The sequence below is a fragment of the Berkeleyomyces rouxiae genome, assembly GCF_048999995.1.
Source record: "Berkeleyomyces rouxiae strain 22BRR77 chromosome Unknown BrBRR77_ptg000002l, whole genome shotgun sequence".
Lineage (NCBI taxonomy): Eukaryota > Fungi > Ascomycota > Sordariomycetes > Microascales > Ceratocystidaceae > Berkeleyomyces > Berkeleyomyces rouxiae.
The window spans coordinates 4931403-4949033 of NW_027396492.1; the positions used below are offsets into that span (position 1 = coordinate 4931403).

The 17631-nt window shown below is 50.5% G+C and overlaps 6 protein-coding genes across 6 annotated transcripts; 4 read left to right on the forward strand and 2 right to left on the reverse strand.

Annotated features, from left to right (window-relative positions):
- Positions 1 to 2343: 2343 nt before the first annotated feature.
- On the forward strand, positions 2344 to 3682 carry BROUX77_002946 (uncharacterized protein; the record flags this gene model as incomplete). Its single annotated transcript, XM_073747542.1, has 3 exons — positions 2344 to 2403; positions 2562 to 2622; positions 2730 to 3682. The coding sequence occupies 3 exons, from the start codon at positions 2344 to 2346 to the stop codon at positions 3680 to 3682; spliced, it is 1074 nt and encodes a 357-aa protein (XP_073608028.1).
- Positions 3683 to 5601: 1919 nt separating this feature from the next.
- On the forward strand, positions 5602 to 6786 carry BROUX77_002947 (uncharacterized protein; the record flags this gene model as incomplete). Its single annotated transcript, XM_073747543.1, has 4 exons — positions 5602 to 5670; positions 5729 to 5911; positions 6057 to 6587; positions 6649 to 6786. 4 exons carry the CDS (start codon positions 5602 to 5604, stop codon positions 6784 to 6786), a joined length of 921 nt encoding a protein of 306 aa, XP_073608029.1.
- A 312-nt stretch (positions 6787 to 7098) lies between these two features.
- On the reverse strand, positions 7099 to 8053 carry BROUX77_002948 (uncharacterized protein; the record flags this gene model as incomplete). Its single annotated transcript, XM_073747545.1, has 2 exons — positions 7099 to 7680; positions 7844 to 8053. 2 exons carry the CDS (start codon positions 8051 to 8053, stop codon positions 7099 to 7101), a joined length of 792 nt encoding a protein of 263 aa, XP_073608030.1.
- Positions 8054 to 8842: 789 nt separating this feature from the next.
- On the forward strand, positions 8843 to 11611 carry BROUX77_002949 (uncharacterized protein; the record flags this gene model as incomplete). The annotated part of the gene is made up of 1 exon (XM_073747546.1): positions 8843 to 11611. One exon carries the CDS (start codon positions 8843 to 8845, stop codon positions 11609 to 11611), a length of 2769 nt encoding a protein of 922 aa, XP_073608031.1.
- A 2972-nt stretch (positions 11612 to 14583) lies between these two features.
- On the forward strand, positions 14584 to 15651 carry BROUX77_002950 (uncharacterized protein; the record flags this gene model as incomplete). Its single annotated transcript, XM_073747547.1, has 5 exons — positions 14584 to 14599; positions 14990 to 15046; positions 15107 to 15115; positions 15199 to 15475; positions 15540 to 15651. The coding sequence occupies 5 exons, from the start codon at positions 14584 to 14586 to the stop codon at positions 15649 to 15651; spliced, it is 471 nt and encodes a 156-aa protein (XP_073608032.1).
- A 506-nt stretch (positions 15652 to 16157) lies between these two features.
- On the reverse strand, positions 16158 to 17123 carry BROUX77_002951 (uncharacterized protein; the record flags this gene model as incomplete). The annotated part of the gene is made up of 1 exon (XM_073747548.1): positions 16158 to 17123. The coding sequence occupies one exon, from the start codon at positions 17121 to 17123 to the stop codon at positions 16158 to 16160; it is 966 nt and encodes a 321-aa protein (XP_073608033.1).
- Positions 17124 to 17631: the final 508 nt, after the last annotated feature.

Consider the following 17631-nt stretch of genomic DNA (forward strand, 5'->3'; position numbering starts at 1 on the left):
GCTCGTGTTATGTGGTGATACATGTGTGTACACACGTACATACTTGGTGGGCAAGACGAGCATTACTTAATCTCCTCGCCACGGAATTGCCCTTATCAAGTAATATTACATACGACAGACTGCATTTTCAATGCTACTCAACGTTAGTGGCCGTAAAACATGCTGATGCAACGTCGACCATTCAGGCCGTCTCGACCTGCTGCGAAAGGCGGTGCTGACTTCCTGGATCCTGGCCATGTCATGTCTGTTCATGTTTGGTTGTCCATACTGGCCGTAGACTCCTTATCTTGTATTCTCCCGACGAATGAACTGGCCCCTTCTCTCTCATGGTCTTGGAATGCAGTGTAACAGCTCCGCCCGGCTCTCTCCATGTTTCTGCATATCTCCCTGGCCATGTCTTTCTATACTTGCACTCTCTTGCCCTGCCCTATACCCCGTTCATGATCGCTGGCATTCTTTTGGTATTTTGTGGGCTAGAAATAGATTTCACCCAAAGGGCGGAAATTCCTGGGCTGCCGTGGACGTGAATGAAGCAGTCCATAGCCATACGGATTCCCGTTCTTTGTGTTTCTGGGGAATCAGCCGGCCCCCCTTACCACACCACACCATACACCACACCACACCACACCACGCCTACACAATCTTGCCGTGAGATTTTCTCCGCAGGGCCCAGCATATTTGAGCACGAAATCCTTGCTGTTTGTTTTGTTTTTGCGTTTCTACCGACGTGTTCTTGTTCTCGCTCCATGGCTTGCCTTTCCGCTCGTCCTTGATATCACAAAGTTCACGAGTATCCCACCACTCAACCAAGTATACAAGCCAAGTGTTGTCGCAACTCGGTCAAATTAAAAACAAAATTCAAGACAAGATTAAAGCATTAACTGAGTCGAGCCTAAACTACCACCTCTAACTTTGAGCAAAGCAAGGCTCTCCCTAGTTTCCCGTACCAGTGGAAGCTTGTGGCGGGGCAGTGTTAGTGTTAGTGTCGCTGTTGATATGTAACTATTGCTATTGCTGTTGTTTTGTTTTGTTTTCCTGAGAAATGACACACTATCTTTCTCTTCCACACTGCTGTACGTGCTGGATATCACTGGTCTCTCCCAGTCCCCAGTCTTCCAACCCCCCGGCTGGTCTTGCAAGAAAGAAGGAGAAAAGAAAATCCCTGAGCCTGTTCGTCATCACATCCATCACACTGACGCTTTACGGGGGAAGCGATGAGATCGGGGACATGGATTTTCAGCTGCCGATGCCTGACCCATGAAGACGAGCTATATGGACAGCACAACCCAGCCACAAGTAGTAGTCAACATATTGGTTAATGCGAGTGTGTCTGTGTCTGTCTATCTGTACACACATACGTACCAGTACCAGTACCGGGACTGCCACTGGTACCAGGAGTTGAGAACCAAACAACAAGCCGTCTCTTCTTTGTTTCTGAAGGCAGAGGCTTCGCCTTCTCTGTGTTGCTGTTGCGTTGCTGCGTGTCTCGAACTGTAACAAAGCAGCGCTTTTATTTCTTGCCTTTTTATTTCCTCTTTTTTCTTTTTGCATTGCCCATCCGCCCTGGACTGGATTCCTCCCTGTAGCGGTGTGTTTTAGAACCCAAAAAGAAGGGGTCCTTTTTGCTTCTCTTGCATTGTTATCTGCATCCGAGTTCCTTTCTTTTGGCCAGGCTCTTGTGCTGTGTTATCCATTGTTTGTTACTTTTCTCCAGATCACCAAGCCGGTCGTCCATTCACACGACAGTGGCTCATACCAATGATAACCCTCGCTAACCCCCACAGACATCACTTCCGAAGCCGCCTTGAAAATCTCTGCATCTGAGCCCTCTTATCCTCCAGTCTCAAACTTGTGTCAACACACGTCACGTAGCAAATCCCACGAACCTTCCATCCGACTGTCGTGTGCGGCACAGGCGGGACAATCCAACGTCAACTTTTAAGTCTCAGAAGCTTGTCAGTTGTTAGGGTTGGGGCTAGCCACGATTGTCAGAATTGTCCGTCCATCAAACCAACCCTAAACGCACTGACAATGCGGCCCCGCCTATCCACTTGGGCCTACTCGTTGCCTATTCTAGCGTAGTACAGTTGCTATGCTGTACTCTCTTAACATACTTGCGTATTGAACTACCAATCACAACGATAATGTTTGACACGACATTGTTGCCCCACTCTAGGTCCGCAAACCCTGCTGTCATTTTAGTTGTCATCCATTCTGGAGATGGTGAGCCACACATAATCTTGGTGATGAACATCAACTGCGCTTAGAGGTAATCGATTCCCTACTCATTTTCGACACGGCCAATTCTTAGTACTCTCATACCGTTACCTCGTATCTTCAACCATGGTCTGCAAGCATCCCCGTGTTGCATATCTAGGACCACCTGGTACCTACACACACCAAGTGAGTCTCCTACACTCACACTCACACACCCGCCCACCAAGCGCCAGATACACACGGACACTGGCAGATACGTATACGGGGAATATGTGCCATACCTTTCATCATGAACCGTCAGGGTCCATTTCGCTAATCTCCAGAATCGAAAAAAAATCACATAGGCCGCAGCCAAGATCTTCAACACCAACAGCTATTCCGTGGATCATACCGAGCTTATTTCGGGTACGCACACTTTCACGTATCACAGTGCCATACTTTTCATTATATGGCATCTTTGCATCATGGACTCTTAGATAAAGTGGGCGACCCATTGCTAACGGTGGTTGTAGATGTCTTTTCCCGCGTGGCTTCTGGTGAGGCTCTGTATGGCGTAGTGCCAATTTCCAACTCCACGCGGGGCTTGGTACATGCTACGCTTGCCGCCTTTATGGGAGTCGACCAGCGCTATTTAAATGTCCGCATTTGCGGCGAGATTTATGTGCGCGTGAACCACTGCCTCATGGGCCATAAGGCGGCTGCGGGCAGCGCAGGCGCTGGTACCAGTGCTGGTGCAAGTAACGTAGACACTGCCACTACGGCTGCTGCGGTTATGTATACCTCTGCATCTGGTACGAGCACGCCCACGCCCTCGAAGCCCAATCCCGAAAGACCGCGCAGTCACCCGTTGGCTAGCCTGAAACATATCACCAAAGTGTACTCGCACGAGCAGGCGCTGTCGCAGTGTTCAATCTTTCTGGACGCCTACTTGCGCCACGCTGAGCGTATCGAGGTTTCGTCGACGAGTAGAGCGGCAGAGCTAGCCTTCACTGATGAAAAGGGCACTTCAGCTGCTATTTCAAGTGTCATGGCTGCCGATATTTATAACCTGGACATTTTGGCCCGGTCTATACAGAATGCTGCAACCAACGCAACCGGATTTTATATTCTGCGCAAGGCGATGGGGGATGACGCTTTTGCCCAAATACCACAGGATATCCCCAATCCAGCCAACACGACCAAGTGGAAGGGCTTTGCGCACTTTGTTGTCGACGAGGACAAGCCTGAAAACCTGGGTCGTATTATTCAGACCTTTGTCACAAATGGCGCCCATGTTGTAGAGATTCATTCACAGCCGCGAGAGGGAAACCCGTTTTGTCTCGATTATTTCATCACTATTGAGACGGGTCTCCCCATGGAAACTGACAGTACCATTGAAAACACTGTACAAAAGGCGAGCAGGCTGGCAGAAAGCTTCCAATGGCTTGGGTATTGGCCCAAGATGGATTGGAAGACCAGCTCATAAACGGCGACAAGAAAAAGGGGATCAGAAAATATGTGTAAAATATAGGCGTTAGATACAAAATAGACAAACACAAGAGATCGGGAAGCTTGTGACACTTGTATCTTTTGGGCGGAATTCGATTCAGGCGATTGTCATGCATAGTTATCTCAGAAGTCATTCATAAGGTTATCCTCCAGGATTGTCTTTTTCAGCCCCAATCCTGCTCAATTGGTTTTTTGCAAAGACCAAATGAAAGTAAGCAGCAGTCTGGTCTGACACATGATCGAGTGTGTAGGGCTGAGCCAGAACATCTGTGGTTCCTCGGCTGGCGTGACAAGTGGGCAGATAATAGACTGGCCTCTCTTTTTGCACGGGCAGGCAATAGAGCGTAGTTGGTGGTATATAATCAAGCGTCCAAGAGAGGAAGACATGATGCATACATCTCCCACTGCAGAGACTCGACCCCACGAGATGCCTCAGCGCGGGCCAGGCACTGCAGCAGCTTCTGGCCAGTGCGGTGTGGACGTGTTGGACGGGACGTGCTGAGTGGGGGAGACGACAGGACAGGGCATGGGATATGGATGACATGGCTGGGGGGATACGGGCCAGTCTTTCTCCCTCCCTTGGACGAGCCCGGTGGGAACATGTTGCTGCTATTGGGTGGCGCCAGACTGACCGGAAAAGGGCAAGCAGCGTAGTGGGTTGTGCAGGGCCCAGTTGCATGAAGAAATGAGTTTTCAACTGTCATCAAGAGAGCACGATATTGGAAGTGCAACAAGTGTTTATACAGGCAACTATCAAGGATATAACTGGAGGGCTATTTTGTATCTTTTGAGCCTGGGCTGTGGCTGCTTCTACTTGGTGATTTTTTTCTTGCTTGATACGCACTTGTAAAGATCTGCAAATTTCCTGCTTTGTATCGCTACATCTTGGCGACCGTTGATGCGAATGCATATGTTTCTCTGCCTATGTACCTGTACTTTTGTGCCTGCGGGCGGCTTGTATTCATCTGTATGTATGTAACTAGTCATGTAACCACAAGTTCTTGTTTCGGACCCACAATGCGGGGGAGCTTGGCCTGACCTGCCATAAGTATAGTTACGTAGTTGTGTACATTACACATGTATATTGCTGCTTGTCAAATTTGCGGCTCAACCCTTTCTCCCAGCTAGACATAGGCAAAAAAAAATCTTCATATTGTGATGTGTCGCTTTTGACGTGCATGAGATGAAGCACAGCAAAATAAGGATCCGACGACCCAAAGGGATCCCGAAGCTCGGGTAGAATGCCGCCGGAGTGGCGGACAGGCGGCCGTATGGGCAGCTTGGCAGGGCGAGCGTGGGGGGCAAGAGCGTAATCAGCGGGGGATAGATCGGGCCCGTGATGCAGAGCGGCATTAAAACGCAGCACAGGCAAGGCCGAGGCAGCAGGCGTAGGGATCTCAGCATCAACACGATAACGTGCCGTAAAGAGAACAGCAGCCGGCCAGCCGGACACACTCTTCTGTATCTACCGTCGGATGCAGGAGCCGCCCGGGCTCCAGCGCCTTGGCTAGAGTGCGGAGCCCGCTTTCACCCAGTGCACAATAAGCTCAGGGCTCCCCTTCATTTGCCTCATTGGCCCTAACCGAGGGCTAAAAGCCGCCTGGCAATTGCCTTGTTTGCTTGTAGCTGTCTAACTATGTAATATGACAGTTGCCATACACACAGAACTGGCGCTCCTTCTCCTTTGCTCCTGTAGTAGTTAGTTCCTTTATGTAGTTGCTTTACATAACCACACACCTGTATAAAGCTGGGCGACTTCCTCCCCGCCGCCGTCGCATTTGAGAGGAGCTTCCCTTTTACTCTTGTGCTTTTTCAATCTGTCTCAAAACTCCACTGCTCCATAGTTATTTGCGTTGCTTATCGAAACACCACGCCACGCCACGCCCATCGATCGCCATGACTGTTTCAATGAAGCCCGTCTTCGTGGCTACGCATCCGCGCGCCTGCTCCACGGCTTTTGAACGGGTGAGTTTGGCCGTCTCTTTGCCCATATCGTGCTGAAAGCTAACGTCGCCCTAAACAGGTCTTTATGGCCCGTCGTGACATTCTGCAATGTGTCCACGAGCCCTTTGGCGACGCCTTCTACTACGGCCCTGAGCGCCTCAGCGAACGCTTCGAACACGACGCCGATGCCCGCAAGAAGAGCGGCTTCGAGCAGATCACCTTTGCCGATGTCCTGTGTCAAGTCAAGGCCGCTGGTGACGAGGTTCGCTCTCATTCTCTGCACCTTGCTTCACCCAATTCCAAGTCCCGTTATTCTTATTCTATCGCTTGATCACTTAGAAAACTGCATTCTCTTTTCTTTTTTTTGCTTCTTTTGGACGATAAGAAACTTACAAACCGACCAATAGGGAAAACGCATATTCATCAAGGACATTGCGTACTATCTTCTGGCTCCCGATGGAAAGCCAACCAAGACTGCCACCTCTTTCAATGTTGACGAGGAGTCTGAGAACCCCACCACCATTCCCCTCGCGGAGCTCCAAAAGTTTCAGTTTACCTTTTTGATTCGCCACCCTCGCCGCAGCATACCATCCTACTACCGCTGCACTCTTCCTCCCCTGGTTGAGATGACCGGGTTCGACGAGTTTATGCCCAATGAGGCTGGCTATGTCGAGCTTCGCCGCCTGTTTGACTACCTCGTCAGCTCCGGCGTCGTGCCCAAGGACCGCATTGTTGTGCTTGACGCCGACGACATGCTGGACCAGCCTGAAAAGGTTATCCGTGAGTACTGCGCTCGGACAGACATTGAATACACTCCCAACATGCTGGAGTGGACTAAAGAGGACGATGAAAAGGCCATGGAGGCCTTTGAGAAGTGGAAGGGCTTCCACGAGGACGCCCTATCAAGCTCCTCACTGCGCCCCCGCAAGCACCCTCAGGTAAGTCTTGAGTTATTAGTAGTGTTGTATATCGTGTAATAGGCTCTAACGGTTAGGATAGAAACCTGTTTCAAGAGAAGAGGATGATGCTGCATGGACAGCCAAGTTTGGCGAGAAGGGCCAAAAGGTCATCCGCCAATGTGTCGATGACAATGAAGAGCACTACAACTACTTGAAGCAGTTTGCCATGAAATTTTAGACGATAAAAAAATCAAAATAAATCAGAGGCCCAGAAGCTAGAACTATCTTCTGGAGATTCAATGTTCGACGAGAAATAACATCCTTTCATAACGTCCTCATCAGCAACAGTTTTTTATGTGTGAAAAATGCAAGTATGATATATAATACAAGTACAAAGTTTTACATAGTTCCAAGGCCTTGTTCATGCCTGATCTGACCATAGAGCAAGCTCTGGTAGCGTGTGGGTACATTGTCATTGCTGGATAACAATGTCTCCCTCTCGATCATCTATCTGCTTCCCCATTCCTGCTACTCTGGCGGTACTAGCCGTCTATGATCCCCATGAGAACATGCCCTTCTTTTTGGGTTCCGATGGGGTCTCTGTTGACGCGGGGGCTTCTATTTCAGTCTCGCTCTTGGCCTCACCCTCAACCACGGACGACGCACTTTGCTCCGCCGGGCTGACATCTATGTGCGTGACGTTTTCTGTCCACGACTGCGCATACTGGTGGTCGCCAGGGTTTTTCCACTCCACTGTTGCGGTGCACAGTGTCTTGCTGCCGTCGTCTTTCTGCAGCCACATGCGCGAGCCAGCGCCAGCACCGGACAGCACAGCAGCTAGGTCGGCAATGGCGTTGGGCTTCTGGGCAATAATGGCAGCGCCGCGCTCCTTGCGCGAGCGTGATAGCTTCAGCCCGGGCTTATCGGGGTTCGGCTTCAGGAACATATCGTCGCCCCATTCGTGCAAGTGCCGTGTCCGGAACTCGCGCAGGCGCTGGAACACGGACTGGCCCACCACACCCTGACCGGTTGGGAACGAGACCACGGCAAGCTGGCGCCACAAATCTTTGCGGATTTTGGCTGGCTTGTTTTTTTTTCCGGCAAAGGGCATCTGCTTGAATGCCTTGTAGACCTACACGCAAAAGAATAATAAGACAAAAGAAAAACACAGTCAGCATCTAGGCACTTAGTTGCATGCGGAAAGAAGAAGAAACACATGCTGCGGGGAAGCCTCGACAGTGTTGAGAGCTGCCGCCTTATGTGACTGGATAGAATACGGAACACGGTAGACGTACGTCCAGGACTTCAGTGTGCGAGTAGACGATCTCGTCTGTGCCAATGTGCGTAAAGATGTAGATCTTTTCGCCGTGGTTGGGCGCATGGCCCGACAGGTCGGGCCGGGGCTGCTTCCACTGCGGCCGAATATGGCCAAGACGCACGCTTGTGCGGGACACACCAATGGCCAGCTGGCCGACAGAGAAGCGCGAGGCGGAGAAGGCACTCATGGCTGCTGGAGGGGCAAGAGAATGCTTGGCGGTTCGGAGACTCGGCAGGGAAGATTTCGGGAGGTCGAGGCGTAGAAGGCCGGGGTACAATCCGTGTCGGCGATGGAGAAACGAGGTATGGCAAGCAATGCAGCTCCAAAAATTCGCAGTCGAGGCACGTGTGGCTTGGCGCAACCGGTCTTCTCTCTACCTTCTCGATCAGCCTTTGAGCATCGCGAGAACGCTTGGATTTGCAAGGCTCAAAGCTAAAGTTTAGTTTAGCCACTATTTAGCCGTGGACGAACTCAGGGTTAAGGCGCACGCAACGTTTTACTGAAATCGGCACCCTAATTTGCTAAATAACAACTCTCTTCTCCTAACCGTCCCCCAGCACTCAAACCCCCACTTTGCCTAAGCCAAAGGCCCCGCAGAACTTTCCAGAAATGGCTAGACCCGTCTCTAACATGATAGAATGTGCCTGAAGCTACACGCAACTCCCACTTGAAGCTCGAAAAGGCCTGAAGCTACCCGATTCACGAAGCTCGTCAGCACTATCCACAAAGCTGTCGGCTGTCTTGGACTTGGCGTGATTATAAGTCCAAGCCTCTGTCGTCGTGCGTTTCTAGATTCTTTTCTTCTTTTTTCTCTCCCAGACAACATCGACTATTCACTTACATCCACCATTCTCAACACGCCTTTTTCAGCATATACATTTGCCTTGATACAGTTGGGCATCTACACCCTTTCTTTGTTTTTCTTTGTTTTCGACTCTTATAGTTCGTCTTCACCTAATCGCCACATCCCGCCACAATGTCTTCCAAAATGGAGTTCACTGAACGTGCCAACAAGGCCGTCAACGACTCGATGGGCCTTGCTGAGCAATATGGCCACTCACAACTTCTACCCGTGCATCTAGCAGTCTCATTGCTGGACCCCCCGCCGGATCTTTCCAAGGACCAGCAGAACATGGCTCCTGGCTCCAACGTCACCATGTTCCGCCAAGTCATCGAGAGAGCACGCGGTGATACCCAAGCCTTTGACCGTGCCTTGAAAAAGGCCCTGGTCCGTCTTCCCGCCCAAGATCCGCCCCCAGAGACGGTTAGTCTCGCGCCCTCGTTCCATTCCGTGCTCAGAAAAGCAATGGAGCTCCAGAAGCTACAGAAGGATAGTTTCATTGCTGTCGACCATCTGATTGTGGCCCTTGCCGAAGACCACAGCATGCAGGCACCGCTTAAAGAAGCCAACATCCCCAAGGCTAAGCTTATCGAAGACGCCGTCAGAGAAATCCGCGGTACCCGCCGCCTCGACAGCAAAACCGCCGATACGGAAGAGGAACACGAAAATTTGGCCAAGTTCACCATCGATATGACTGCCATGGCCCGGGACAAGAAGATTGACCCTGTCATTGGCCGTGAGGAGGAGATTCGTCGCGTCGTGCGCATTCTCTCACGCCGAACCAAGAACAATCCGGTGCTCATTGGTGAGCCCGGTGTCGGAAAGACCACCGTCGTCGAGGGTCTTGCCCAGCGTATTGCCAACCGCGATGTTCCTGATAACCTGAAGCACTGTAAACTTCTGTCGCTGGACGTTGGCGCCCTTGTTGCTGGTAGCAAGTACCGCGGTGAGTTTGAGGAGCGCATGAAGGGCGTCCTTAAGGAGATTGAGGAAGCCAAGGAGATGATTGTACTCTTTGTCGACGAAATCCACTTGCTCATGGGCGCTGGTTCTTCTGGCGAGGGTGGCATGGATGCTGCCAATCTCCTTAAACCCATGCTTGCCCGTGGTCAGCTACACTGTATTGGTGCTACTACCCTGGCTGAGTACCGCAAATATATCGAAAAGGATGCTGCTTTTGAGCGCCGGTTCCAGCAGGTACTTGTCAAGGAGCCCACGGTCACGGAGACTATTTCCATTCTTCGTGGCCTAAAGGAGCGCTATGACAGACACCACCGTGTCACCATCATGGACAATGCTCTAGTGGCAGCCACCAACCTAGCCTCCCGTTATTTGACGTCCCGTCGTCTGCCCGACTCCGCCATTGATCTCGTTGATGAGGCTGCGGCCGCTGTTCGTGTGGCTCGGGAATCCCAACCCGAAATCATTGACAGCTTGGAACGCAAGTACCGTCAGATCATGATTGAGATCAAGGCGCTAGAGAAAGAAAAGGACCAAGCCTCTAAGAGTCGCCTGGCTCAGGCCCGCCTTGAAGCCAAGAATGTCGAGGAGGAGTTGGCTCCTCTGCGCGAAAAGTACCAAACAGAGATTAAGCGCGGCGAAGAGATTCACGAGGCCAAACTTAAGCTCGATGAGCTGCTGAAGCGTCTGGATGATGCCAAGCAGAATGAAGACCATTCCAAGGCCGCCGACCTCCAATACGGCGCTATTCCCGAGCAAAAATTGCGTATCAAGGAGCTTGAGGCTAAGAAGGTTCAGGCTGACGCTGCTCTTAGCGAAGCTGACTCTAACGCCATGGTTACCGATGTTGTCACGGCTGATAACATCAACGACATCGTGTCAAAATGGACTGGTATTCCTGTTACACGCTTGAAAACATCCGAGATTGAAAAGCTTGTTCAGATGGAAAAGGGCTTGGGCAAGACAGTTATCGGCCAGAAGGAGGCCGTTGCATCAGTAGCCAACGCTATTCGCCTGCAACGCTCCGGTCTTAGTAACCCCAACCAGCCGCCTAGCTTCCTGTTCTGCGGTCCTTCGGGAACTGGTAAAACACTTCTTACCAAGGCTCTGGCCGAGTTCTTGTTTGACGACCCGAAAGCTATGATTCGCTTTGACATGTCCGAGTACCAGGAGCGCCACTCTCTCAGTCGCATGATCGGTGCTCCCCCTGGATATGTTGGCCACGACGCTGGTGGTCAACTGACTGAAGCCCTGCGCCGAAGACCCTTCTCGATTCTGCTATTTGATGAGGTTGAAAAGGCAGCCAAAGAAATCCTGACTGTTCTCCTGCAGCTCATGGATGACGGTCGCATCACTGATGGCCAGGGTCGTGTTGTTGATGCACGCAACTGCATTGTCGTTATGACGTCCAACTTGGGTGCCGAGTACCTTACCCGCAACCCTACGCTCTCCACCAAGATCGATGCTGAGACACGTGAGCTGGTCATGAACGCACTGCGGTCATACTTCCTTCCAGAGTTCCTCAACCGCATCAACAGCGTGGTCATCTTCAATAGGCTCAGCAGGTCGGAGATCTGCAGGGTGTTTGATCTTCGTGTCAAGGAGATCCAGAAGCGGCTGGAAAGCAACAATCGCAACGTCCACATTGAGATTGACCCCGAGGCTCGGGACTACTTGGTTGCGGCCGGATACTCGCCCGCTTACGGCGCCCGGCCACTGGCGCGTCTGATTGAAAAGGAGGTACTCAATAAGCTCGCTGTCTTGCTTCTGCGGGACAAGATCCGCAATGGAGAGACGGCACATGTTGTTTTGCAGGACGGCAAGATTGTTGTCTTGCCAAACCACAATGTATCAGATGACGAGGATGAAGACGTGGAAATGTCTGACGATGACGATGCTATTGCCGTTGAGGCGATGCAGGAGGATCAAGAGCTGTACGACTAGAAAAGAAATATGAGAGATGAGTGTTGGAGTCGTGTTTTACATGTTAGATGCTTATAAGTAATGCTAAAATTTGTTAATTTTCCATGTAGTTATCTGGACCTGTGAAGAAACATTCACGTAGTGACAAGCAAGATGCAATATGTGTTCTTAATCGAAAATCGTGGAACCAGTCCACGGGTACCCGTCAATCTAGTGTATAAAGCCGCTGAACGTTGAAGCAAAGTTGCAACAAAGCGCCTAGACAACACACAGACTCTGGGCGGAAAGAAAGGGTGTCATTAAAATCAATCCACCCCATTACCACAAGAGTTGAATCATGCTGACATGAACTTGGGCCATGTTTCTCAATAAAGTGAAGATCAACTGTGGTTATTGAAACTATCTATTGAGGGGATTGGCGAATAAGCGATATGATTCTTACTCTTTTGCTATTTTCCGCCTCTACGGTCGAGAACCTTTCGATCCTCTGTGTCGTCTGAGTCCGAGAGTTGCGGTTAGTGGCGATGACGCTGTTGGCTTGACTTGACTATATTTAACGTCTAACTACCAGAATAATGACGCTGTTGTTAAGCGAAAATGTTACTCTGTTGTATGATGGAGAGTAGAGTAGCGGCTACGGACCACTGGTGCATCGCAGGCTCCCTTTTTCCTACGACTTTGTTTTCCGTCATGCCCCGCGCCGCTACCAAACCCAGGAGTATCAAATTAAAGCTATGGTTGTTCTATTCAATATTTCGTGTATATTCCCCGGTGTTCGATGCATGCACGTAGCCTTTCTTCCATAGACATCATGCACCTAGTGATCGTGTCCTGGGGAATAGCCTCCCACGTCTCCACGACGCATCTGAGAAATTCGGCTTTATCGGCCTCATTTCTCCTCAGGTCCCTAATGTGTGGGTGTCTAGAGTATAGTGATCGCTTTAAAATACTCCAAACATTCTCGATGGGGCTGAGATCTGGCGAGTTAGGAGGCCAGTCTAACACCTCGATTCCGTGCTGCATCAACCATTTCATTGGTGACGCAGCGACATGAATTGGGGCATTATCCTGCTGAAACCTACATGTGCCATCATACACAGGTAGGAGTCCCTTCTCAAGAGCTTTTTGATAGGACCACGCTGTGTAGCCTTTGCTCTTTGACCTCGGATCTCGCGTCATGGGTATAATGCGGGCTCGGCCGGTTTTCCAGATGCCTGCCCAGAACATCACAGAAATTGCTGGTTGTTGTCGTTCGGTGGGGTTGACAGACTCCTCAGCGAACGCTTCACCTGGATTTCGAAAGACGTGGAGGCTATTGTCAGGGATAGAACTGTCAATCGAAGTTTCGTCCGAGTTGATTATCTAGGTCTGTCAGCATCGTGAACTGTGCATGAACTTTGACGAGCCGTACCTCTTCCAATTCTTCGACGTCTTCAAGCCAAGCTTAACACCATCGAAGTTTAATCCGCTTGTTTTTAACAGTGATCTTTGTGCGCTTTCTTGCTTTCCATTTGCTTGGATACGATGCGGCGTGTAGTCTGCGGGCCATGCTGAACTGCTTGAAGATGAATTGAAACGCCGTTTCTGGTATGCCGGCGTTCCCGTGTCCACCTTTGCTTCCGTGGGGTATTATTGCTCTACTGCATGATGCGGAAACAAAGAATATTTAAGAGGCTAATTTGAAAGCATTTGGTTGGAACCTTAGATGGTCAGGTGGTGAATTGGATCAAGTTTTGTCAAGTGAGTTGAAATTGGGGACATTGTATTTATACCTATGCAGCTACTATGTGGAAGCATTTCCCCTCGTCTGATTAAAAGGGAAAGCACACGCCTGAACTAACCAATCTCATCTTACCCAGTCAAGGACGTCATGTCAGAAGCTTTGTTTGTATACCTCGCCAGTTCTTCGTGTCACACACTGTCAGACTCGTATTACACGCACATCCTCCTGAAGGCGGGGTTTCGTTGGGCCTAATTACTGATTCACACTGCCATGGAGCTGCCATCCTTGCCCCTAGACGTCTAAGCTAGCTTCTTCTCTTCCTCGCCCAACTCCACAGAATTAGTCCTATAATTCTATGGGCCAGACCAAGCGGTGGCGGACCCAACATTACGATCATCGCAGTTTGACAAACACGACTTAATCAAACTGTCCCATCTGCAGATCCATCGAGACAATATTGATAGACTTCGTGTCCATCGTCAACCCCGAAGCTTGTTCCCGGGGCTAATCCCGAGTCGGCCTTCCGTCTCGACACTCGGGTATCAGCCATTTCTGTCAGCTGCCCGCCAGGTGCTCAGGTGTTGGGTTTCTTTGAACCATACGATAATTCGAGTTGTGGGCCAGAGTCAATCATTGTGTGTCTTTGTAGAGAAACATTCCAACTCTATTCTTAGCCTAAACCCTTGGGATGTTTGTGTATGCTGTTATCAATAGACTTGACAATGAGTCCATGTATCCTCATGGTTATCCGCAGACCAAACATATATTCCAAAGCTTGTTCTGGCCTTGAATGTCATGGTAGAGGGCAACGATTAACAAGTACCTTGCGAGCACATTTGTATGTAGTTTAGCAGAAAACTCGTTAACAGGTTACTTGCGAACATTACCCACTATGCATAAAATAACCACCATCCTCAGGCTTGCACATCTGATCTTTATGCCCACTGTGGCGTTCAAAGCTTACACAATCGTGGCTAAAAGTGCAGGTGATAAGATAGCGCATCAACAGGCGGGAAAAAAACCCACCAAGAACTACCCATCCCCCTTTCCACACCAAGCGCACAAATTTATCACGTGCTGGCAGCCCTAATCCCAAATGCTGTGGGCATGCCCCGGGGACCCGCTTATCTCATCATAGCACAGCACACCACTCTCCCTCTCAATTTGAAGGTAGGGAATTCTTTTCACGACCTTCTCTTGAAATTCAACAAGCAACTTTCCCAGTGGCAGGACTTTTATCAGCTTTGGACAAGCTGACCCCGCCGCAATCATGTCGCTGGTTTCTTGTACGTTTGGTCCCTTCTTTACATTACAAGGAATTCGTGCATTGCCCTCCCCCTCCGAATTATCATCTACGCCAATACACCTATTCGGATTCCTCGAGTCGTCGCGAAAGAGTTGGAATATTTTGGAGATCCAGCGGATATCAATATGATGCACCGCGGATGGATGATGCGTAGAGCTCGTGTGGATGGTCGCTGGGCGTCTCGGATTCGATGAGCGCCCACTGCATCTACTTGCCAAAGTCGAAATCTTCAAAACAATCTTGTTGAGAAATCTATTGAGAAGCACGACTCGAGATCCGCAACACCAAGAAAACTTCATCCACGCCACACTACTCTCTCCAAGAGCCTAATATCACATCTAGCATCATATTAACATTTCTTGTCATGCAGCGGAAAAGACGAACTTTCAGTTCATCCTGCGTCTCCTCAACACCAACGTTGATGGAAGTGAGTAACACCCATCTATATGTTATATTCTCTCAGCCTAGTTGCTAACAAATTCTACAGAGCAGAAGAGTAAGCCTTGAGCCACCCCGATTTGCCATTCGAACGGCACGATACGACTCGCGATATTAGATCTCAATTCTAACAAAACATAGTTATGTACGCTCTGACCAAGGTCAAGGGTGTCGGTCGCCGCTACTCCAACCTGGTTTGCAAGAAGGCCGATGTCGACCTGAACAAGCGCGCTGGTGAGCTCACCTCTGAGGAGCTGGAGCGTATTGTTACCATCCTGCAGAACCCCACCCAGTACAAGATCCCCGCGTGGTTCCTGAACAGACAGAAGGACATCGTCGATGGCAAGGACTCTCACATCCTGGCCAACGGTGTTGACTCCAAGCTGCGTGATGATCTTGAGCGTCTCAAGAAGATCCGGTATGTCTATCCTTTATTATAAGCATTCATGGTTAGCAGCCACTAACGTATTTTCTCTATACAGCGCTCACCGTGGTCTCCGTCACTACTGGGGCCTGCGTGTCCGCGGTCAGCACACCAAGACCACCGGTCGCCGTGGCCGGACCGTCGGTGTGTCGAAGAAGAAGGGTGGTTAAACGATTTATGGGATTTCATTTCAGCTTGGGATGGAAAGGCGCATTGTCTGGTTTCTACAAAAAATCCCTTGCTTTACGGGTTTGGCTTGGTTCACACAGTCCATTTGTGTGTATCACAGACACCATGGGGCTTCTCTATAGATCAACAGAGCAAGTCTCAATGGAAAAAAAGAAAGTAAAATGAACTTGACATGGCAGCTCCCGGCGTTTATGTGTGCTATGTTTTATGAATTGACCCGAGTAACGATCAAACTAATGGCCATATCAGATACTATCGTCCAACGAGCACAGGCTCAAAATGACGTGAATAGTAAAGGGGAGTCTAGTAGGGCAAGTTCAATTGTGTGCGAGGCTTGAACTACAAAGAGACATAAAACAAGGTGCTTTTATTGGGGGTACATGGTATCGTCATCGGTCTATGTGGTTGGAAGAAAGTCAAAGATACGAGAGAGACGTAACCGAAGCGTCCTATAGAAAAGGATGAACAACGACAGCAGAGATGAAGCTCAAGCCTCATTCGTAACGGCCATGTCCAAAAGCTCTACTCTACCCTGGCCACGGGTCTCGTTTCCAACAAAGTCGGACAAGGTCTTGAAGGCACCCGGCTCGACGAAGCCGACAACCTCCCACTCAGAGCCCATGACATCCTGGCTCTCGACTTGTTCAATATAGCTCAAGATGCGGTCTTTGATAGACATCTTTTCCTTTTCCTTGCCGGCGCTACCATCGTCGTCGGCGCCAGACACAGCAGCCTTGGGGCCCTTGGCGGCCTGCTTGAGCACGCTCGTGCTACACGTGATGCGCAGGCGCATGCGGGCGCGGGCAACGGGGATGGGCTGGTGGGCGATGAGGGCCTTGATAGCGTCGAGCGCCTGATTCTTTGCGCTCTTGGTAGTGACGACGCCAGTCCAGACGGCTTCCTTTTTCGGGGCGGGGGCGTCGGAGGCGGATGTGTTTGCGGGTGCGCCGGGCGGAGCCGCGGACGTTTGTGTTATTGCTGTGGTGGAGGCCGGGGCCGGGGCGGTTGCGCTGTGCGCTTGCGACGAGAGCTTGTCCAGCGCCTTTTCAATCATGCCGGCGGTGTAGACGCGTTTCGTGCGCGGGTCGACGAGTTTGCTCGCAACAATGGAAATGACCTCTGCGTGGACGCGGTCCAGCTGGGCGGCTCGCTCCTTTTCGCCGACTTGGATTTCGCCCTTTTTCAGAATCTCGAGAATGATGTCGTCGACCGAGACCTTTTTGCCAAAGGCCTTTTCGAGGTCGTCCTTAGGCGCTGTCTGGCCCTTGGATACGTTGAGAAAGACGTTGGGAATCTGCAGCACATTGTCGAGGTCGGTTTCAATTCCGCTGCGCCATTCTAGCACCTTGTTCTTGTAGCAGGCGATTTCGAAGCGCTTCTTGCCCTTCTTCAGACGCACCATGGAGACGTTGGTGAGCCGGATCTGGCCCACGGGCTGCATGATCCGCGACATAATGAAGAGTAGAGGGAGAGGAGGATTGTGGAGGAGGACAAGCAGTAGGATATGTCAAGTTGCGTATATTACTGGAAATAAACAGAAATGCGGGAATGTGGATCGAGTGGGCGTTATATATAGTCGGTCTTGTTCTTTGGCGATGTCAAAAGCTCAAAAATGGAAAGTGGTGTAGCAGTAGAAAAAAATTCACATGAAGTCACTAGCTATGACGACAAAAATGGAGGGGTAGTTGGCACCCCCCGGTAAGCGCTGTAGAGCACTAAAAATGTGTTCAAATACAGGCGGTTGAGCCATCTTTTACAGGGACAAACTAGCCTTGTCACACATGAGCCTTTCTAACTCACCTTGACTCATCGCCGCACAACGCAGGGAGGACGATAACGCCAGAAGGAAACCAGTCTTGCAGTCTTCCACCCACAAGCACCCAACTAGATCCTTCCAGACCTGTGCCCTATAGCCACCCGCCAAAGTCCCGCGCCAGTATTGTTTGACGCCCAACCCGCCC